The sequence below is a fragment of the Tachypleus tridentatus genome, chromosome 10, assembly GCF_004210375.1.
Source record: "Tachypleus tridentatus isolate NWPU-2018 chromosome 10, ASM421037v1, whole genome shotgun sequence".
NCBI lineage: Eukaryota > Metazoa > Arthropoda > Merostomata > Xiphosura > Limulidae > Tachypleus > Tachypleus tridentatus.
Genome location: NC_134834.1, coordinates 24,131,417 through 24,156,647, shown reverse-complemented (window position 1 = coordinate 24,156,647; position 25,231 = coordinate 24,131,417). Strand labels below are relative to the sequence as shown.

General features: G+C 35.5%; 1 protein-coding gene across 1 annotated transcript in view; it reads right to left on the bottom strand.

The window, feature by feature from the left end:
- The window catches only part of LOC143228891 (LIM/homeobox protein Lhx2-like), a 106,304-nt gene that overhangs the window by 6,246 nt on the left and 74,827 nt on the right, over positions 1-25,231 (bottom strand). Inside the window, exons 2-3 of the mRNA XM_076460323.1 lie at positions 14,531-14,738; positions 6,914-7,341 (exon numbers count right to left, since the gene is read on the bottom strand). Coding sequence (XP_076316438.1) covers positions 6,914-7,341; positions 14,531-14,709 — 607 coding nt within the window. The 5' untranslated portion in view covers positions 14,710-14,738. The remainder of the gene's footprint in view (positions 1-6,913; positions 7,342-14,530; positions 14,739-25,231) is intronic.

Sequence of the window (25,231 nt, the reverse complement as noted above, 5' to 3'; positions counted from 1 at the left end):
GTCAAATGAGACAGAGAGAAAAAGAGAGAAATTAGGAACTGGATAGAAAGATAAATTGAAAAGAGATAGATCTACACATAAAAAGTTTGTTTGTTTGTTTGGAATTAAGCACAAAGCTACACAATGCGCTAGCTGTGCTCTTCCCACTACGGATATCGAAACCCGTTTTCTATGGTTGTAAGTCTGCAAAAATACTGATTGCAAATCAAAATAAAATCTGTGAACTAGTTGACTATTCTCAAGCTTGCTATGCAAACCTGCCATCATTCTATTCAGAGTTCTGCCAAGATCAGCCTATATTAAGCCTAATCTACTCACGGATTATGACCATGAACTTCAAATTGATTTTCTTTAAAAATCGCCATAATAACATAATATCTCCTGGCCCAGTTATTTTTCCACGTTTTTGTGCAATATATTTTGCCTTAGGTGTCGATACCCTTTCTGGTCACTGCAAAGACAGCTCATTGTGCAGCTTTGTGCAAACATTTCTAACTTTGCCCACCGCTTTCTCATGCAAGTATGGTCACTTGTTGAGATTACTGATTAGTCTTTGACACGTGATTAAACACATCTTGTCCTTTATTAAACATTTCCCGTCATCTTTATAAGAGAATCCTAGTCACGGAAAGACTTGGAAAAGAACACCTGGACTACGTGACTACCACGTGCAAAGTATACGTTTTGTTACAACTTATATCTGTAGTAAATTATTGTGTATGTTTACTAGCTTGAGACCAACAAACAAAAACAAATCAGGATAAGAACAAAACACAGCAGATAGTTGCTATTATCCGAACACTTTTTCTATCCGAATGTTGTTCACAGATAGCCCAGTCTGTAGCTTTGTGTTTAATTCAAAACAACAACATTCGAATGTTGTTTCTACTTTACTTATTTAAACTTGGTCGAAAAAACACTAATAGAAGATTTAATGTCTTTTCTGCTACCAAGAGCTTTAGATTTGTTTACTTGTTTGTAATTAACCACTAAACTACACAATGGACTATCTCTGCTCTGCCCATCATGAGTATCAAAACCCAGTTTCTTGCGTTGTGAGTCCGCAGGAATACCGCTATGCAACTGGGGAACAGAAGTTTTGGAAGTGCACACCTAATAAACACGTTATGAGGCGCTTCCTCGCAAATGATTCAGTCTTATGATCGAAGGTTTATACCAAAAATTTGGGACTCACTTACTGAAAGTGTGAACAGCAAAGATGGCTCATTGTATATTTTTATATTTTACAACGCTAAAATCAGGGATTCGATTTACCTCGGTAGACTCAGCAGATAGCTCGATATGACTTTGCTATAAAAAAACCAATACACACACACACATTTTTATATCCAAAATATCGGTTGTTGTTTGTTGTAAAGTATATAACAACAAAATGGCTAGTAATGCTGCGCTCACCGTGGGTTTAAACCCCGAATTTCAGTGTAATAAAATTAATAAATCCAACACTAAAAATAATTAGTTTTTAACATTCAGAAAACTATATTTATTTGAGCAATTAAATTTTAATATAATTATTTTCAAACATTCAATGTTTTAAAGCGGTGTACATTAATCGTATTCAAATCAAATGATATTAACAAAATATTTTTAAGTGGTAGATGTTGGTCTAAACTAGGGGCAAATTATTTTATTTGTATGACACATTCTATTTACAAGCTATTTCTGAAAGTTTATGTACTTCTTCGAGGAACTGAAAGTCTTATTATGAAGTTTTTAATTATAGTAACCCATAATTAACAAAAAACAAACGACTTGGTTAGTGTTTTTAACAAATATCTCTGCAACTTTTGTTTGTTTTGAATTTCGCTTAAAGCTACTCGAGGACTATCTGCGCTTGCCGTCCCTAATTTAGAAGTGTAAGACTAGAGAGAAGGCAACTAGTCATCACCACCCTCCGCCAACTCTTGGGCTACTCTTTTACCAACGAATAGTGGGATTAACCGTCACATTATTATGCCCCCACGGCTGAAAGGGCGAACATGTTTGGTGCGATAACACATCACAAAGTTAATCCAGCTTGATGGATATAGCTAGTCTTAAATCCATATACTAAGTAAACTGTGCAAAATAATACAAAAAATATACATAATTCATATAAATACGTTGTTTGTGTGTTTTTCTTATAGCAAAGCCACATAGGGCTATCTGCTCAGCCCACCGAGGGGAATCGAACGCCTGATTTTAGCGTTGTAAATCCGGAGACATACCGCTGTACTAGCGGGGGGCCCATATAAATACATTTGCTTGCTTGTAACAAAGCACAAAGCTACACAATGGACTATCTGTGCTCTGCTCGCTACGAGTATCGAAACTTGATTTCTAGCAGTGTAAGTTCGCAGACATGCCGCTATGCCACTGGGGAGTAATGCATTTAAATATTGCTACGTTTAACTAGCATTAAAGGAAGAATAGAAAACAGAATATCATTTCCATCTATGCTATGCCTACTGCGGGTATCGAAAACCGATTTGTAGGGTTGTAATCCCACAGAGTTACAGTTAAGCCATCCAGGAACTTGGAGGAAATAGCATAACTTATCATTTTCTTGTCTTATCTATGTCTTCTTAGCTCGGTCATGGTGCTATAAGGAAGAAAATATATATTTATTAATGTACTTCAAATTATTTATAATAGTGGGCCCGGCATGGCCAAGCATGCTAAGGTCGCGGGTTCGTATCCCGGTCGCGCCAAAGATGCTCGCCCTTTCAGCCGTGGGGGCGATATAATGTTACGGTCAATCCCACTATTCGTTGGTAAAGAAGTAGCCTAAGAGTTGGCGGTGGGTGGTGATGACCAGCTGCCTTCCCTCTAGTCTTACACTGCTAAATTAGGGACGGCTAGCGCAAATAGCCCTCGTGTATCTTTGCGCGAATTTCAAAACAAACCAGACCTACTATATCTAGAGCACAGATAGCCAGTGTAGATCTGTGCTTACGAATAAGCAAACAGAAACTTAATTAACTTGAGGCTCATAATTAATCTGTTAATTGCTATGTTTCCTAACTTGAATTATGTAGTTTATTTACTAAATAATGTATAGAGTGTATATATAAATTCAAAATGTTAGTAATTATCAAAATATCAAACTTGCATGGGATTCCAATTCTTAGTATGTGTATATAGAACGTGTTAAACATGGGATCTAATAATTATAATAGTACCGAACTCTAATTTTTGGATTCTGTTATGTAAATAGAACTTTGTTCTTTAAGACTCATAACGTAGGTAAATTAATATATTGAATTATAAACGGTTTGTTTGTTTTGGAATTTCGCACAAAGCTATACGAGGACTATCTGCGCCAGCCGTCCCTAATTTAGCAGTGTAAGGCTATAGAGAAGGCAGCTAGTCATCACCACCCACCGCCAACTCTTGGGCTACTCTTTTACCAACGAATAGTGGGATTGAGCGTTACATTATAACGCACCCACGACTGAAAGGGCGAACATGTTTGGTGTAACGGGGATTCGAACCCACGACCCTTAGATTACGAGTCGAGTGCCTTAACCATCTGGCCATGCCGAACCGTTAGAGATGAGATAATTCTATGAATGTGTGTGTGTTGTTTCTTATAGCAAACCCGCATCGGGCTATCTTCTGAGCCCACCGAATGTAATCGAACCCTTGATTTTAGAGTTGTAAATCCGTAGACTTACCGCTGTACTAGCAGGGTGAGGTGGGGGCATATTCTATGTAAAATAATTTTAAATGTCTTCCTAGATTTTGATTGAAACGAATGTTGGAACCAGTAAATTTCTATTATAAGATTTGTCTGGGAGTACAGTATCTAGGACGAATCCCCTGTCGATGTGAAACCATGGACAAACCGTTAAACGTTAACGAGCGTGATATAGCATTCAACTACTGTAAGTCCACTCCGAAAATAAGGTTCCTTTTATTTCATTTTTTAGCCTTCCCCAAACCCTAATTATATTTCAGTTCTTTAACCTAGATTGTCTTCGTTATAAATATTCAGAGTGGGAATACAAACTATATTGATTATACACTTCCGTTTCGAGAAGCAGGTGTACTTGTCAAACACGACAAATCGTAGTCAGTAAGATTGCGTATTCACACGCTCGTTAAGAAGGCTTTCACATCTGCTTTAAAACACAATGGGAAAGACAACTCAACTGGTAGACTCGTGTAACTCTAATAACACTCTGCTGTATGGAATACAAACGAAACATTACAAAAATTAAAAGATAAAGTTGATAAACCAACTTTTAATGGTTTGAATATATATGCGTCAATATTTCGAAGAGCACTAACTCAGATATGCATACATAATACCGTGTATAGCATAAGCTGACAGAGTTGTTGTTTTGGAATTTCGCACAAAGCTACTCGATGGCTATCTGTGCTAGCCGTCCCTAATTTAGCACTGTAAGACTAGAGGGAAGGCAGCTAGTCATCACCACCCACCGCCAACTCTTGGGCTACTCTTTTACCAACGAATAGTGGGATTGACTGTCACATTATAACGCCCCCACGGCTGAAAGGGCGAGCATGTTTGGCGCGACCGGGATGCGAACCCGCGACCCTCAGATTACGAGTCGCACGCCTTAACACGCTTGGCCATGCCGGGCCGAGGATAAAGAAGAAGAAAAATAAATCTGCAGAAGAAATATAGAATCAAGTCCTCAATAGCAAATATTTCTTCTTTACAGTTAAACACAAAGCTACACAACTAATTATTTACGCTCTGCCCATTACGAGTATGGAATAAAAACACTGAAATAAATCTAGCTGAACACTCAAATCGTTACTTGAACTACGTAAAGATAAAACTAAATCCTCAAAATAAATATATATGAGGATTAAAGTCCTTAGTAGATGGCGCGAAAAAGAGCTACTGTTCGGTAGTTGACGTCACGTGTAGAACTGATCAGTTTGGTTTCTGAATTTTAAGTACGAAAGAGATGAGAAATGAGCAAACTCATGTTATGATGTTTTATAAGAAATCACAGACTCAGAATATATAAATGACGCAAACAATATCAAATTTAATTGAAATGTTTAGTACCGCCTGTCCCTTTACTCTAGTTGTCATCACTGGTACAGCGGTAAGTATGCCGGATTTATAACTCTGAAATCAGGGGTTCAATTCCTCTCTGTGGATAGCTCGATGTGGCTTTGCTATAAAAAAAAAATTACACAAACACACCCTTTACTTTAGAAGTATAATTCTTACAAAAGTTATCGTATTCTCACTATCTGTTCTATAAATATTGTTCCCTTGGTAGTTACAATTCTTCTTGTAGTAATTATCGTCCCGTATTAATTTAGATTTTCTATGGATAACCTAATTTAGATTTTCTATGGATAACCTAATTTAGATTTTCTATGGATAACCTATTGTGCAGCTTTGTTCTTAACAACAGACCAGTAGTGAGCTCTTAATAAGCTTTGTTCAGCCATTTATACTAAACTTAAAACATGTTATTGCCTTTCCACTGTCAATCTGAATTGAGTTCGATTGATCAAAAGCCTAAGACATCATGAAACCTAACCTGAGCAGCAACGTTCAAATCGATATTCGAATACTTTAACAATAAACCACGAATCTCTTGTTATAACGAAACTCACTACACGGAAGTGTCATCGTTAGAAAACCAAGACAAAGCCACGACTCTATATTGAAAAATGTACTATTCGATTTGAATAAATGATTCTGATTCCAGAATGTTCCAGAAATAATAAGCGTGACACATACAATGAAACATTACATTAAAAAAACAAACTGCTATAGTTAAGCTGTAGAGTGTATGGTAGTCAGTCACTGTTTGTTGTTTCACATTATGGTTGTAAAAGAAATATTGATGAACGTATACAGTAGGTTAACCTCAAAATAACTTTTATTATTGGTTAGGAAATTTCAGAACAAAAAAGCCCTGAGTGTATAACCCAATCATTATTGTTTATAAGTGTATTGTTAAATTTTATACAAACAATTCATTGGGTATACATATTGGGGAAAAAATATTGATAACTACAGACTTAATACAAAATAGTCCTTTTGTGACGTCTAGGCCTAATTATTGGTATCCATTATAATTACAAGTTCGATACGAACTTGTATTTTGTGACTTTATTTTTAATTTGTCATTAAACGTTAACTAATACACGATGCAACTAAACTGGAGAAAAGTGAATATTTTAATTGAAAGGGTGTGTGAGGGTTTTCTTATAGCAAAGCTACATTGAGCTATCCGCTGAGCCCACTGAGAGGAATCCAACCCCTAATTTTAGCGTTGTAATTCTGAAGACATACCGCTGTACTAGTGGAAGGCCTTAATTGAATGGAATTAGGCTGACAACTATATACAACACACCTTTAAAAAAACTCTTGATTTGGTGATACGTTCGAATGCTTATAACGCTAAAATTCGAGGTTAGATTCCTTCATTATTATACAAGTAATACAAAGTACTAACACAATAATCATACTGAAAGCCATTACTATTCGTGTAACATAATAATCATGTTGAAATCCATTATTATACAAGTAACTCAAAGTTTTATCGCAATAACCATGTTGCAATCCATTATTATACAAGTATTACGAAGATCCAATAAAATAACCTTGTTGAAAGCCATTAGATGTTATACACATAACACAAAGTGCAGACACAACAACCATTCTGTGAAAACACAACTAGTAATGTGAAACATATTTTTAAGACCAAGAATACAAAATGCAATACGGATACACAATAAACTTCAATAGGATACCGAAGCGACACAGCGATTAAAGGTGTACAAAAATACAAGCATGTTTTGTTTTGATGCTACCTCGACCACATGAACAATAAGCATACCATATTTGTTGAGGATCTCATAAAAACTGAATTTCAATGAGCTTAGATCATAAAACTCTATAAATATTTACCTCTGTTTGTGACAAGATTGCTTCCTTTTCGTTTCCTTGGGTTTCCTTTAGTCGGGACATGTGTGACTGCTGAGGATTCTGGGATTGTCATGTGACACGTTAGGCTTAGTTCTTCATTGTTAGAGGAACAGAGACCGTTGTCAAGAGCTATGTTTTCTTCAACATTTTGTTTGGAATCAGGTTGAAATCTCGTGGTTTCATTACCAGGAAGACTGTAAGGAAGCGTGTAGTGTATCAACAACTCGTAGTGAAACCGACAATAAATAACGTTATCTTTCAGACCAAAATACTCCCCTTTAGTGAAGGATTTGTTGCAGGTGGCACAAGTGAAGCAATGGAGGTGAAAGACAAACTCACGTGCACACATTACCAGTTCGTTTGATGTGATTACTAAATGACATCTTGCACAGAATTTCATGGAAAACATCCTGAAAAGGACAACAACAGAGGTAACAGTCAAGTTTATATAGAAAAGAGAAATGTTAAATAATTTAAAGAGCTCAAAGATTTAAATTAGGATAGAAGCTAAGTAAGTATTTATAATAACTTACACTTGACACGCAGGGATTCTAAAGTTTAAAAAGGACATAAACTCCCTACCGGTAAGTCCACATTCTTACCTGTAGTGAATTCAATAGACTAAAGACAAAAAGCCACAGAAACAGAGTTGGTTACTTATACCTGCCTTATTAATCAAACTTTAGATAAATCAGAATAATCTATTTGCCATCATGTATATACAATATTGCAAATAATTATTGAAGCTATGAAAAACAATGATTTAAAACACAAATATTGTGGGATTTATTCCATTTTTCTCCCACTAAACTTAATTACACCAATGTAGAGTCACCTTCTGGTAGTTTACAATGGGACTAGTTGTTCCATATCAGTAGAATCAGATATGATTATGATCAGACAAACAATAACCTGCACCATGATGATGGGTTATAGAATTAATAAATATAAATGCCATATGACAAGCGGGTAGAAGTCAAAACTTTGATTGAAATATCAATTCATGCAACATAATGTGGTGAGATTTTCATGTTTCAGAAGGAGACTTGTGAAAGTCCTAAAGAGGATACTGAAACTAGTAATAGAAACAGTCACTGCAGAAAGTTTCGTGATTGTTGTGTTTTTGGTGTAGCATATTTAAATCATTTTATATTCCTTGACTGTTATGTTTCTGGTATATTATATTTAAATCATTTTCTATTCCTTGATTGTTGTGTTTCTGGTATATTATATTTAAATCATTTTCTATTCCTTGACTCTTGTGTTTCTGGTATATTATATTTAAATCATTTTCTATTCCTTGACTGTTGTGTTTCTGGTGTATTATATTTAAATCATTATGTATTCCTTGATTGTTGTGTTTCTGGTGTATTATATTTAAATCATTATGTATTCCTTGACTGTTGTGTTTCTGGTATATTGTATTTAAATCATTATGTATTCCTTGACTGTTCTGTTTCTGGTATATTATATTTAAATCATTTTATATTCCTTGACTGTTATGTTTCTGGTATATTGTATTTAAATCATTTTGCATTCCTTGACTGTTGTGTTTCTGTTGTATTATATTTAAATCATTATGTATTCCTTGACTGCTATGTTTCTGGTATATTGTATTTAAATCATTTTGCATTCCTTGATTGTTGTGTTTCTTGTATATTATATTTAAATCATTATGTATTCCTTGAGTGTTATGTTTCTGGTATATTGTATTTAAATCATTTTGCATTCCTTGACTGTTGTGTTTCTGTTGTATTATATTTAAATCATTTTATATTCCTTGACTGTTATGTTTCTGGTATATTGTATTTAAATCATTTTGCATTCCTTGATTGTTGTGTTTCTTGTATATTATATTTAAATCATTTTATATTCCTTGACTGTTATGTTTCTGGTATATTGTATTTAAATCATTTTGCATTCCTTGACTGTTGTGTTTCTGTTGTATTATATTTAAATCATTTTATATTCCTTGACTGTTATGTTTCTGGTATATTGTATTTAAATCATTTTGCATTCCTTGATTGTTGTGTTTCTTGTATATTATATTTAAATCATTTTATATTCCTTGACTGTTGTGTTTCTGTTGTATTATATTTAAATCATTTTATATTCCTTGACTGTTATGTTTCTGGTATATTGTATTTAAATCATTTTGCATTCCTTGATTGTTGTGTTTCTTGTATATTATATTTAAATCATTTTATATTCCTTGACTGTTGTGTTTCTGTTGTATTATATTTAAATCATTATGTATTCCTTGATTGTTGTGTTTCTGGTATATTATATTTAAATCATTTTATATTCCTTGACTGTTGTGTTTCTGATATATTATATTTAAATCATTTTCTATTCCTTGATTGTTGTGTTTCTGGTATATTATATTTAAATCATTTTCTATTCCTTGATTGTTGTGTTTCTGGTATATTATATTTAAATCATTTTATATTCCTTGACTGTTCTGTTTCTGGTATATTATATTTAAATCATTTTATATTCCTTGATTGTTGTGTTTCTGGTATATTATATTTAAATCATTTTATATTCCTTGATTGTTGTGTTTCTGGTATATTGTATTTAAATCATTATGTATTCCTTTACTGTTATGTTTCTGGTATATTATATTTAAATCATTTTATATTCCTTGACTGTTATGTTTCTGGTATATTGTATTTAAATCATTTTGCATTCCTTGATTGTTGTGTTTCTTGTATATTATATTTAAATCATTTTATATTCCTTGACTGTTGTGTTTCTGTTGTATTATATTTAAATCATTTTATATTCCTTGACTATTATGTTTCTGGTATATTGTATTTAAATCATTTTGCATTCCTTGATTGTTGTGTTTCTTGTATATTATATTTAAATCATTTTATATTCCTTGACTGTTGTGTTTCTGTTGTATTATATTTAAATCATTATGTATTCCTTGATTGTTGTGTTTCTGGTATATTATATTTAAATCATTTTATATTCCTTGACTGTTGTGTTTCTGGTATATTATATTTAAATCATTATGTATTCCTTGACTGTTGTGTTTCTGGCATATTATATTTAAATCATTTTATATTCCTTGACTTCCATCTTCACATCCACTTCTGTTGTGATGCATACTAACAAACAAAGCGACAAAAGTAATTAGAAACTGCTTGTGTGTTCCTGTTAACATGTTATCCCCTATCTCTTGTGTATACATACATGCTAAGGTGCTAATACTGTTATAGAAACACATCAAGATAGTCATGGTAAATAGAGTGAATGGTGTGTGGTATTTTAAGTTATTAACTATATTTAATATGAAGCTTACTGATGTTTCTTACGTGATACTATGCATATTTGTGGCACAGAAAAAGTTTGAGTGTTGGATATAAACTACATAACTGGAATATTCTAGTTATGTTTTTTGAACTTAAGAACAAAACTACACAATGAGCTATCTATGCTTTGCCCACCATGGGCATCGAAACCCTGTTTCTAGCGTTGTAAGTCCACAGACGTATCGCGTGCCACTGGGGGGGGGGGGTCTAAAGCTACATTGTGGACTATGTATGCATTAATAACCACGAGTATCGAAACCCGATGTCTGGGGTTGGAGAGCTTCTAGTTGTGGCTTTAATTAAACGAAAGCTAATTGGTTATGAAAGAGAAACTCCAGGTAGAGATTCATTGTTATCTATCTGGAAAACAGACGTTAGAAAAATGTGATATTTTAATCAGAATAAATGAGAAAGTATACAATTAACAGCGTCTAATGAAGTTCAAGTTGGCCTGAAACCCGTGGAATTTCTGTATCATGTCGTTGTTTTCAACAACTGGTTAACCAGTAAATTCTGGTTGATATACTGGCTAACAATAAACCAATCTTTTTGTTCGTTTTTACTGATATTCTTAAAGAAATTTGGCTATAATATTACAGGTGTTTGAAGATTATTTAAGTTTTCATTTTGTGAAGAATTAATTTGTTTTTAAGAAGGCAAATAAAGCTGGAATTTACAACTAAAACATTTCAATGGTAGTGAAATATATCTTTCTATCTTAGAAATATCGCATCTTCAAGATATAAATACAGGAAGTACGTCCATAGCTTAAGCGATAAAAATAGTGACAAGACAATAGTTACTGTACAGAGTATTTATTGCTTTACTTGATTCGTTGGATGACAGGGAGATACATGGTGTATAGCGTATTACTTTACTTAGTGCACTGGGTGAACTTTATACGAATTATGGAATAACAGATCAACATACATTGTACTTGAGTTTAAGAGACCTTAGCATATGTCTTATATTGAAATATTAACTGTAAAACTAAATAACACGACACAAGACAAATAAAGGAAACAGAATCCGTTACTATTATATTCGTTCACCCAATCACCGAGCTATTTACAAAATGGATATATGATAATGTTGCCCCAGTAATATCCGGTCATTTTTGATATTCCTCGAAGCCTAATTTCAAGTGAATAACCTCAATAAGTTTTTTATACTTCTCGGCTGTTTTTACCGCGTGATTTGTGATAAAGAAATAGATTACAACCGAAAAACAGGAAAGATGAGGAAGTGAAACTGTCACTTTACCAAACGAAGTAATTAATCCTGTTGAAGTTAGATCCGAGCAGTGACGTAGTTAAAATTTCGAAGCAAGAAACAGACACGACTTTCCTTCCTCTCTTCCTCCATGTTCTTGATCACAAAAAGAGCTACTGTGTTTGTTAATTAATTAAAAGCTCAGAAAATCACTGCTCGATGTTTTTCACTGTAAAGAAGCAGCATTAGTAAGGTGAGTAGGGCTTTAGGCTAACGATAAAAACGTTACAGATAAGGGTAGGATCCCACTGGTCCACATTTGACAGGAACAAACAAGCTATATAAAGTTATATGAGCCACCAAATATATTCCTCCATACTATTATTACCTACGTTTCTACATCGGGTTCTCTAGTGGTCGGGTCTGAATTTGTCACCCTCCTTTTGGCGCCATTATCTGAGTGGAACTTACACAACTAAGTAATGATACAGGGTCTCTCACGTAAGTAATGATACAGGATCTCTCACATAAGTAATGATACAGGATTTCTCACATAAGCTGCATGTAATTCGAGTATTTACATTGAAGAAACGTTAAGAAATTATTAAGTGATAAAAGTTAATATTTTTATTTACTTCATATGAAATTTGAGTCAATTTGTAATGAAATATTTGAGTATTATTCACATAAACTGGAATTGTTTAAAATAACCGAATGGTCTATATTTGAAGAGATGGTTGGACGCTATCCCTCTGCGTCTCTGCAGGGTAAGTGTAAGCCGATATGTATGTTGGAATTTCACCACAGCCCATGTTCCTATGGACGATCAAGTGACTGTGCATTTTGTCGACATCCGTGCAGTATAATTTCTGTTGTAAAATGCTCCGTCGTAAGGCTGTCTTGTCCAAAGCATGCCACTGTTCCTTACATATATTCATAATCCACTTACTTCGGAAGAATAACAGATTTTCAACACCATGTTCAACAGTCCGATTCCACATACCGACTATGTCGTTGGTATGCTTTCCTATAGAATACGATGGTTACCTGTTTCAAATCTCAGTTTCTTGAGGAAATCGAAGGAGGTTGAATAGATATGTCCTAGAAGCAACTGCACTTAGTTCTGTTATCAGAAGCTCAAGGCCTTGTTTTGACACTGACCTTTGGATTCGTAGATTCTCATTCGACACAAAATTTTGCTTTACTATGTCTTGTTATGACTTGTTGCGGGTTATCTTCCCGAATGACTATGGTACCTCAAGTTGATCTATATTCCTTTCTCTTCTAGTGAGATTTGCCTTGGAAATTGTAAGTTCTTGATGTTAATTCGTTTACATGTGATATGAACATGTGGACATTGCCTTTACGTTGACCACAAAAAGAAATAATTTGTCCTTGATGTCTCGGACCCCGCTAGTACAGCGGTAAGTCTACGGATTTACAGCGCTAAAATCAAGGTTTCGATTCCCCTCAGTTGGCTCAGCAGATAGCCCTATGTGGTTTTGCTATAAGAAAAAAAACACACCCTAGTGTCTCGTGCATTCCTAGAAAAAGCTGCCCTCATGGAACATCAGTTGCTTGTTTGTTTTTAATTTCGCGTAAAGCTACACAAGGGCTAACTATGTTAGCCGTCCCTAATTTAGCAGTTTAAGACTAGAGGGAGGGCAGTTAATCATCGTCACCTACCGTCAACTCTTATCAATTTTGGCTTTATTTCCTCTTCAAACTAAACTTTTCCAGAGATTCTGCACGAGTACAACACGTGATTCTAAGTGTGAAAGTCTAGTAGCCAAGCCTAATTAATTATTATGACTTCAACGCGCATATTGTGGAAAAGGTACAACAGGTTCTAAGTGTTAAAGTGTAGTAACTGAGCCTAACTAATTCTTGTGTGATTTCAACAAACATACTGTGGAAAAGGTACGACACGTGGTTTTAAGTATCAAGGTCCAGAAGTTAAGCCTAACTGAATTTTTATATCACTTCAGCATAACACTAGCAATCTCAACAGTAACTTCGGCCCAAAATCACCAGCAGAGTCTAGTAGCTAAGCCTAATTAATTCTTACATGACTTCAACAAGCATATTGTGGAAAAGGTACAACACGTGGTTCTAAGTGTCAAAGTCCAGAGGTTAAGCCTAACTGAATTTTTATATCACTTCAACATAACACTAGCTGTCTCAATAGTAACTTCGGTACAAAATCACCAGCAAAGAAGTATGTACTGAAAATCACGTGATTCTCTGAGCCACCAATAAGACATGTACCAATGATAGCCAGTACAAAAATCGCAAAAATTGTTGCCTGTGTTTTTTGTGTTTTTCTATCTTCTAAATTTTACTAAAGAGCATTGTTTCGTGTTCTGTTTTGGCAATAGCAAAGTGAAACTTCTTAATAATACAATATAGAAAGAGATCGTTTCGTTCTTCACACCCACTATCTAACTTTCACTAGTTTTATTTTGTTACTTAGTGAAAACTGAAGTTACTAATACTCTACTACATTCGTCGTGCTCAAGTGGTTTAGAAGACATCAACAATAATAAAAGTGAAAACAGAGAAAAAGAAATCATTAAAAAACGTACCTTAAACTTTTGTTGCTGTTAGAAAGAAGCAGTTCATAATTCAGATACCTGACCTTAACACACACCGGACAGTTTGTCCTTTGATGCTGTCGGACAAGTGTCGGTTAAAGAATGACACCAGACCGGTAACATACACTAGGAAGTTTTATTTTTTATTTTGTCGGTTATTTCAACAATGCAATATTGTATGCTTTATTATACAGGGTATTTGGAAAGTCACTATGCAGTTTTGTAATCATATCTTATTCAGTCTATTTCAAGCCAGAAACTGATAGCGGTGTTTAGAAACAAAATAAGAAGGATCCAGGCCTGCATTGATGCCAACGGGGGTCACTTTCAACATTGTTTATAATTGTCATTCATATTTACCTCCTGTACTCTATATTGAAACATGTCTGTTAATAAATATATAAGTGCACAGTGACTTTCCGAACACCCTGTAGAATTGTCTCTATTAAAGTACCTTTAGAGATATCACCCACCTGTAGTAGTCTTCCTTACAGTAGATATTTCCATTTCGGGAGAAACACGTTAGTTCCGAGTCCAGGGCGAGTTTACATTCGCAACACTTGAGACAACGCACGTGCCATTGTCGGTCTACGGCCAGTAGGTAGTAGCGGTCCGCGATCTTCCCGCCACAGCCTGCGCACACTGCCGCCATCCTACTAGTCGTCTCATCCAAACCTGACACTGTGAGCATGACGACACCAGATTTCACAAAATTTAACATTACTTGCAGAACACAACAATTAACTGGATAATAACCCTACTTTTGTCGATTACTTTATTACTAGTTAAAGTGAAAAATCTTGAGTTATTTCTGGAACACAGAAAGACAATATACAAACACATTTGGTGAAGTACAGAATACATGAACGAATGTTCACAGTTTATTTTGCATCGGGCAATTCGTGACACGTCGTGAACATGTTTTTTCAGGATATTTACTCTCAATTAAAATAAACACGCGTGACAGTTAGGAACTATACTGTATATCGTTCAAACACGATAGCACGAGACTATTGTTACGATTCAGACCACTTTGTTGAAACGAAGCATTATTACTTCCTATAAGGGGTGGTGATTTGTCATAACCAGGTAAAGTGTAAGAAAACACCTTTTGTTACAAAGAAACGATTACTCGTGAAAACAGCACATCAACTTTGAATAAAGATTCGTAATATTTTCTCAGGAATACGACTGAGAAACATTTGGTTTAATACACAGCCTTTGATTCTTTATCGTATGGATTAAACCTAACAGGTTTTTGTTTTGAATTTCGCGCAAAGCTACACGATGGCTATCTGCGCTAGCCATCCCTAATTTAGCAGTGTAAGACTAGAGGGAAGGCAGCTAGTCATCACACCCACCGCCAACTATTGGGCTACTCTTTCACCAAAGAATATTGGGCTTGACCATCATCTTATAACGCCCCAACGGCTGAAAAGGCGAGCATGTTTGGTGTGACGAGAATTCGGATCCGCGACCCTCGGATTATGAGTCGAGTGCATTAACCACCTGGCCATGCCGGGCCACCTAACACGTCTGTATATTAACATGTACATCTATAACAAAGTATTCCTAGTAGGTCAATATACGATCAAATAAATCTTTTTATGATCAATCTTATGCGTAACAAATTTGTGTGTTAGAAAGTACATCCATAACAAATAAAGTATTCCTGGTAAGTCAGTATATCAATAAACACATCTTTATCAGATGGATTAAGCCTAACAAACACATATACTAACAAGCACATCTGTAACAAATAAATTATTCTTAGAGGGTCGATACCAACAAATACATATTTATTAAGTGGATTAAGCCTATAAACTTGTATACTGACAAGCATGTATTTAACAAATAAATTATTGTTGGAAGGTCGATGTATCAACAAATAGATCTTTATCTGATGTATTAGGCCTAACAAGTTTATATACTAACAAGCATATCTGTAACAAATAAATTATTAGCTTGTAGTCTAGTGCATCCGAAAATACATCTTTTGCAGATGGATCAGTTTGCGCAAAATCCTATTATTAGCACGTGCGCCTTCACAATACAAACTGGTCACAAAAGCTCAGAGTGTCGACAAATACATCGTTATCGAATGTAAAAGTCTGGAAAGCCTGTGCAATATAAAGAAAGCACAAACCGTCATGTCGTATCGTATGTGGTCGACATTTTGGAAATGTGAAAGGTTGGCGGTGAGTTAAACAAATTCGTATTATAGTTCCGTATAATCAAAACTGCTATAATTACAAGAATATGGGAATAATTAAACAATGTTAAGGTAACTTCACACAACGTTGTTTGTTCTCATTTCAGACAGTCTTGCACGATGCTTGTTTTCACATCTCTTTTATTCGTACAGAGACTGTAAGCGTATTTATACATATGTAAACATTTGTATATTTTTAAGTTACGGTCATCAACTGCTCTTTTGTTTTCTCCTTTTTATCACCGCTAATTTACAGGTCCTTTAATTACTTATTTTTACCTCGTTAATTAAATATTTTGTTGACCCAGCATGGCCAGATGGTTAAAGTGATCGACTCGTAATCCGAGGGTTGCGGGTTCGAATCCCGGTCGCACCAAACATGCTCGCCTTTCTAGCCGTGGGGGCGTTATAATGTGATGGTCAATCTCACTATTCGTTGGTAAAAGAGTAGCCCAAAAATTTCAAAGAGCCAAAAGATACACAGAGTAGCATAACGGAATACATGTAAAACTGTAGTCACGTGTAAAGAGTTGGTGGTAGACAGATTTCCCAAACATATAATCTCTTTCGGTGGGGCTGATGACTAACCACACATTCTGCGGCAAAATTACCTCTAGTCTTACACTGCTAAATTAAGGGTGCTACGTAATCTGAGGGTCGGGGTTCGGATCCCGGTCGCACCAAACATGCTCGCAGATAGTAAATCCCACCTCGTTGGTAAAGAGTAGCCCAAGAGTTGGCGGTGGGGGCTGAGTAGCCTTTGAACGAAATTAGGGACGGCTAGCGCAGATAGCCCTCGAGTAGCTTTGCACGAAATTCAAAAACCAAACAAACAAAAGTATTTTGTTTGTTTGTAATTAACTGCAAAGCTACACAATGGGCTATCTATGTTCTGCCCACCACATGTATCGAAACACGGCTTCTAGCGTGGTAAGTCCTTGGACATTCCGCTGTTCCACTGGGGGAGGGAGGCTTACTTGAATAAAGTTTGTTTGTTGTTAAGCGCTAAGCTATACAATAGGCTGCCAGTGTTCTGTCCACCACGGTAAACATACAACAATTTATTAACACTTTTATTGATGGTGGAACACACTACATTTTTCAAAGGAATATTGGTCTGTCTTCTCTTGTTGTTATCTTTATTTTCAAAGCGCCAAAAAAAAGATACACATGCATCACGTGATCTAGCATAACGGAATACATGTAAAAACTGTAGTCACGTGTAGAAGAAAAGAAATATTGCTTTTAAGTTAACTATCCTAGACAGATTTCCCCAAACATATAATCTCTTTCGGTGGCTTTAACATCAGACTTTAATTGTTAAATGTACATGACACTAACCACACATTCTGACAACAAAATGTATTTCAAAATTACATCTAATTTGATTGTGTTTTTTGGCCCGGCATGGCCAAGCTTGTTAAGGCGTGCTACTCGTAATCTGAGGGTCGCGGGTTCGCATCCCCGTCGCACCAAACATGCTCGCCTTCCTAGCCGTGGGGGCGTTATAATGTTACGGTAAATCCCACTATTCGTTGGTAAAAGAGTAGCCCAAGAGTTGGCGGTGGGTGGTGATGACTAGCTGCCTTCCCTCTAGTCTTACACTGCTAAATTAGGGACGGCTAGCGCAGATAGCCCTCGAGTAGCTTTGTGCGAAATTCAAAAACAAACAAACAAACAAACAAAAAACAATTGATTATGTTATCCAAGAAAAACATAAACGTTTCAACCCAGTGCAGATGCCAATATATGAATTTTTATATGGACATAACTCATTCATTCTTTATTATAATACTTCCTTCAGTACTGATTTTTTTAGAAAGCGACTTAATTTAAACGTGATACAAATTACCAACACCTTAATTAAACTTTATAAAAGTCTAGCTGTCAGGGCCGAATTCTCTGAAAATATTGATAAGAAATTACTTCACTGAACCTGCTCTTCAGTTTCCGCTAGGTGACAAGTGAAGAGTGCGATTGTTCATAACTGATACAACTTTTACGTGCATGGATTAACCACATATGTTTATCCATACCTTATCTGTTTATCTTTTTAAGTAATGAAGCAGCAAAATGAATATCAGATACGTTTTTCACGTGCACAATTTAAATATCTGTTTTATCTATCTATCTGTCCCTACATGAGTTTGACTATCATATTATCCTCGTTTATTCCATGTGACTCTGTATCTTTCTATCTAGGCTTCTAGTTACACCTCTTGGTATTTGCATACGTGCAGTACAATACTATGTGGTTCATTAGAGAAAGGTGTACGGCTTGAAATGAAGTAAGAACAGTGTTTTCTCTAAGCGGCCGAAGCAAACATACTGTACTAAGGGGTCGTTTATAATCTCTAAGTTGGCGATGCAATCAGTGTTTACTACACTTGTCTTTCCTTAACTTTGTCTACAGCTCTTGTTGACACGTGAGTGATTTGTGCCGGGAAAAACTTGTTGAATATGCAACAATAATAAACTTCAGTCGAGGTTGATGTGGAGTTTAATGGGTTAATTCACATGAGTGCCCTCCGTTTCGGACCCAGCAGGCACGTATGTAAAACCCTACACCCGCAGCAGGAACGAGTAGAATTATGAGATAGTTTGGAAAATAAAAAAGCCACTTTGAAACCTGCACTGAAATCAAATGTCGAAGTCTATCAAGTTTGTTACACTGGTAATTAAAGGAAGCCTTAATTAGGTTAAAAACATGAAGGAAATTGAAGAAATGACATTCCTTAAGCCTTTTAATCCAAAGAGAAGCTGGTAGACTCTTTATAAGTTATGCTAATTAAAGACAAGTTTATATTTTAACACAATAAAGCCGGACTGCATGCACTGTACCCATTAAAATAATAAGTCATCATATACGTGAGTCTATGTTATCTACGACAGTAATAGCTAGATAGCTTGACGATGCTATACAATCGTAGATGTGGTGATGTTGTCCATTTGTAGAGGAAACACCATCATCATTAGTGCGCACAACTGCACGAACAGTTTGTGCATCTCTGCATAAGGTAAATAACGGCTACTATTCATGGAGAAAGCGTCAGCCATTTTAGTGAGCACATATGTACAAAACACGCTGAACGTTGCCGTAGTTCTCTGAGGAACAAACAGAGCCAACTCCCTCTCTCAAAGGCCATTCGTCATCCAAAAGTAATGCCCTCTATTAATGCAATTTTAGATTTATTATAGGTTTCGATCCATTATATATATCATTACATGCCCCTCCACACTTCGCAGTTGAGAAAAATTTCTGAACTGACTTAACCTGTATGTTTAGACGAATTCTAGTTTCATAACAAAGCTGTGTTTTGGATACGACAGCTAACATGATATCTTCCACGTGTTGCATTTGTTTCACAACTTAGCCCTTCCTAGTGACACAACTGTGTATCTGGGGACTTACACTGCTAGAAATCGGGTTTCGATACTCGGGGTGGGAAAAGCACAGACAACTTTGTGTTTAACTACAAACAGACAATTTCATAGCTTCGACTTTGCCCTTGACAGTTTCTCAAATAGTTTGTTTGTTTGTTCTAATTTCGGGCAAATCTACCCGTCCCTAATTTAGCAGTGTAAGGCTAGAGGGACGGCAGCTCGTCATTATCACCCACCGCCGACTCTTGGGCTACTCTTTTATCAACGAATAGTGGGATTGACCGTCATATTATATTGCTCCCACAGCTGAAAGGACGAGCATATTTAATGTGACGGGGATTCGAACGCGCGACCCTCAGATTACGATTCCAGCGCCCTAACCACTTAGCCATACCGAGCCTTTCGCAAAGAAACTCATTTCAAGCGTGAATGGAAAACGCATTGTCTTGAAATGTGTTAAAAATTTTTTCACATAATGATCTTCAAAGAAGGTAAAAATTAATTCGGTTGTTAAATTTGTCAGTGTATAAACTAACAGAACTTTTTCGTAAATATACCAGTAATACTAGAGATCTGACGTTTCAAGTTCTAGTGGAGTTGGTCGTAATCCACATTAAAAGTTAAAAGACAGTTCGTGTAACTGTTCAAAGGAAGGTATTTTCATATGTAAGGATGTACCCGAATATAATTGCCACGTTATTTGTTGTTGTTTGTTTTTCTTCAGCCTTAACTTCTGTTATTGTTCTCTAAAATGTTCACAATACATTTTATCTTTGTAGCATTCCACGTGTCAGTGATAGTTTTCGCTTCTCATTTGATCGGAGGTCGGGGGTGTGGTCTGGTGCGGACTGCGGATCGCAAAGTCTAAGGTTCGGGAATATCATCGAATACGTTTTGCTCTTTTAACCATGGCGACTTCGTAACTGCGGCGTTCAGTCTTGCTATTTTAATGTGTGAAGCACACGTTAGAGGAAAGAAATGTCATTCTTGTATATAAACTATTTCTGTTCGTACGAATTTCGTGTTTTTTTTTTCTCAATGTCTTTTTTAATTTGAGGTTTGTTTAGTTTCTCTTAAGCATGCTTTGAACTGAGTTGAAAAATTTATATTCTATTCAAAGTTGATATGTTTGTATCGGTCATTACTAGTGTAAGAAACTCTTCATTTTTTAAACGTAGACCGATCTTAAACATGTTAATAACATTTAAATTTCTTCAAAGACAGACAACTAGAGAAACATCAAAAAACAAACTGTGTAAACCTTTGATTTTAGTTCATTAAATATCAAAACTGGGTTATACTTGCTGTTTCTTTTAAAAGTTGTTTGCGTAAAGCTACACGCCAAGGGTTGTCTGCACATGGTCAATCCTAGTTTTGAACTGATGCACCAGAGTGAAGCAGTTATTTAACTTTGTCCACCGCTAACACTTGGGCTATTTAATCTTATCGTTCAGAGGGCTGCGAACATCTCTGTTTTTAGTACATTCATGTCCCCAAAGTGTGGAGTGCATTCAAGCGAACAACGGGACGTGAATCGCGTGCTCTCAGAATACTAGGTCACGCCTGGCCCTATCTATTCTGAATAACAATAAATTTTAATCTACCTTTCAGTTAGTTTTCAGATTTTATATCTTACTGTATCGTAATATCGTCAGGCTATAAGAACTTTGCTTGCTGATACAACATCCCTAGGATCAAACGTTTTGCGCTGATACAACATGTCTAGGATTAAACGTTTTGTGCTGATACAATATCTCTAGGATCAAACGTTTTGTGCTGATACAACATGTCTAGGATTAAACGCTATATACTGATACAATATCTCTAGGATCAAACGTTTTGTGCTGATATAATATCTTTAGGATCAAACGTTTTGTGCTGATACAACATGTCTAAGATAAAACGTTTTGTGTTGATAAAGCATGTCTAGGATCAAACGTTTTGTGCTGATACAATATCTAAAATCAAACGTTTTGTGTTAATACAGCATCTCGACAGATTTATTACACTTGCTCAAATTAAAAAGAAGCGAAACCATTCTGATTTGTTGCTTTTTTAACAAATCTGTAACGCCCCCAATGGTTCAGCGCGGTAAGTTTGAGGGATTATAACACTAAAAATGGGCAGAGCACAGATAACTCAATGTGTAAATTTGACCTCAACAACAAAGCAACATAATCAGTAACACTAGGTTTTATTTAAATAAACCAAAGCCAATCTCACTCATTGGCCTTTTCACTCATTTGTAGTACTTATTACACTAGGTTTTTTCAAATAAACCAAAACCAATCTCACTAACTGGTCTTTTCACACATCTGCAGTACTTGCTCAAACCAAAATAAACCGAGGAAGATTTGATTGGCCTCTTTTTTTAAGACCAGTAATTCTAGTTGAGGCCTCTATGTATAAGATGAAACATGAAACCAAGGTAACTCTAAATTTTAACAGATCTTGTTCTTGGCTTATGAACAGAAATTAAAAGTTGGAACCTTCATTATAATTTCGTTCACGAGTATTTTATTTCTGAGATTACACGCTTGAAAAAGCTAGAAATATCGCCTGACCTGAAAACAATGATAACTGTCCTATTTAATTGTACGTAGAAGTTAGCAAACTCAGGAGAATGTATTTATGTTATCTTAGTCGGGTAGAGAAAAACAAAACACTTAAAATATGTTTAGTCTACAGGGGATAGAATTGACTGTCATACATGTTTAATCTACAGGGGCTAGAACTGATTATGTCATACATGTTTAATTTACAGGGGCTAGAACTGACTATGTCATACATGTTTAATTTACAGGGGCTAGAACTGACTATGTCATGCATGTTTAATTTACAGGGGCTAGAACTGACTATGTCATACATGTTTAATCTACAGGGGCTAGAACTGAATATGTCATACATGTTTAATCTACAGGGGCTAGAACTGACTATGTCATACATGTTTAATCTACAGGAGCTAGAACTGACTATGTCATACATGTTTAATCTACAGGGGCTAGAACTGACTATGTCATACATGTTTAATCTACAGGGATTAGGACTGAATATGTGATATATGTTAAGTTTACATGGGTTAAAACTGAATATGTCATATATGTTTAATTTACAGGGGCTAGAACTGAATATCTCATATACGTTTAGTCCACAGGGGTTAGAACTGAATATCTCACATATGTTTAGTTTACACGTGGTAGAGAGATAAAAGTGAATATATCAAATATGTTTATTCCACATTAACTGGTTTCATAAGACGTATCAACGCACAAATAACTTTTTCTAAAACTGACACATAGTAACGAGTAACAAACTTATAAGCTGATTATCGCACTTGGTTAAGTTAATTGAGTAAAAATAAGTCATATGGACAGTAACAAAGGAAATGTAATGAACCAAACGAGAAGAGAAAGACTTTATTGTTAAAGTAATAATGTTTTAAACGTATGTACAAGCGTAAACTGACTCTACTTTTTGTCATTTTGTTGTTGTTGTTACGACTGATTAGAGCCTTCCGGACAGACCATAAATCGTAGCTGCCTCTTTCTGCAAAAAACATTTTGACATTGAAATCTCCGCCGCTCTTTTAACCCTATAATCACATACGACAATTTCATTTTGACATTAAAATCTCTTCCATTCTTTTAACCCCACAATCATGTATAAAAACGTGTGACGTTAGCAAATAGTCATGAATCTGCCATTGAAAAGCCAATGAGAGACAGTTTTTATTCGAAAAGAACGTCTGGATGAGATTATAACCTTTTTGGTATTTATTCAATATATATTAATGTCCTTCTGTCGTTGTTTTTCTCTTGTGAAATCCAATTACCACGGATTTACCAATTACCAATAATCCATTTATTTGTTTAAACAAAACTTAAGCCCCTCCCAACTTCCAGTATAAAAATCATGCTTCGATAACACTGTATGTGGCCCGGCGTGGCCAGGTGGTTAAAGCACTTGACTCGTAACCTGAGGGTCGCGGGCTCGAATCCCCGTCACACCAAACAGGCTCGCCCTTTCAGTCGTGGGGGCGTTATAAAGTTACAGCCAATCCCACTATTCGTTAGTAAAAGAGTAGCCCAAGAGTTGGCGGTGAGTGGTGATGATCAGCTGCCTTTCCTCTAGTCTTACACTGCTAAATTAGGGACGGCTAGCACAGATAGCCCTCGAGTAGCTTTGCGCGAATTTCAAAACAAACCAAACCTACTATATGCAGAGCACAGATAGCCAGTGTAGCTCTGTGCTTACGAATAAGCAAACAGAAACTTAATTAACTTGAGGCTCATAATTAATCTGTTAATAGCTATGTTTCCTAACTTGAATTATGTAGTTTATTTACTAAATAATGTATAGAGTGTATATATAAATTCAAAATGTTAGTAATTACAAAAATATTGAACTTGCATAAGATTCCAATTCTTGGTATTGGGTTATGTATATAGAACGTGTTAGACATGGGATCTAATAATTATAATAGTACCGAACTCTAATTTTTGGATTCTGTTATGTAAATAGAACTTTGTTCTTTAAGACTCATAACGTAGGTAAATTAATATATTGAATTATAAACGGACTTATTTTTCTGCGTTAAAAAACTTTTAGTGCGAACTTTCGGCCCTCTCACCAGAGGGCAACAATACACATGAAATTCATTGTTGTCTGATGAAGTCTCCGGAAAGCGGTTTGAAAGTTAGCAACAAATATGTTTTAACGCAGGAAAGTCCGTTTATAATTATACATAATAGAACCTGTTTAAAAAATGGATCTAGTAATTACAGAAATACCGAACTTGGAAGAGATTCCAAATTGTAGATTGTGACAGTTACGAGTTTTACACACAAAGGTTAAATGTGAGAAATGTTATTGATAAAAAACAAATGTTCATATTGGTGTAGCGTAGAATTAACGAACTTCAAATCTATGGGTTTCTGTGTAGCGAAAATGCATCTAAGGATAAAAATTACCCCATGCGAATAAACTATTTTGTTGTTTCAAAAAATATCTTTATCATTGCTTATTATATTGTGTTGTTTCTGCTTTCTGAAAAATTTCCTAAGACTATTTTTAATTCCACAAATGATTTAAAGCTCGTGTCCTCGAGCTTTAGCGTAACTTGAGTCACTAACTGATTTGAAGACCTAGTCTTCACTAACGAGTAGGCAAATATAGGAATGACTGAGAGTGTGAGACGTTTTTATTTTTTGTCAGCCTCCAAGCCTACTGCGTTTTAATCCCTTGGAAACAACACACAGGTCCACAGGTCGCTTTTGACTGACGGCCAGAGCAATTACTCGTCCCAACCTCAGTAATTTGCATGAACTCGTAGGTAAGACGCACAATGAAGGAGCTTATATGAGAGACCACATGTGGAAGTCTTCACTTTTTACTGAAGTAACTTCTGTCACTGTGTTAGAGGAACAAGAATTCCAAACGGGTGGGAACGCCATCTACACCCCTCTAAAAAGGCAAATAACTTTTGTGCCACACATCAATGTATAAGTCAGATATTTAATCTAATAATGAGAGTACGATCATGGTCGTGGTCTTTATAGAATTCACTTTTTCCCTAATT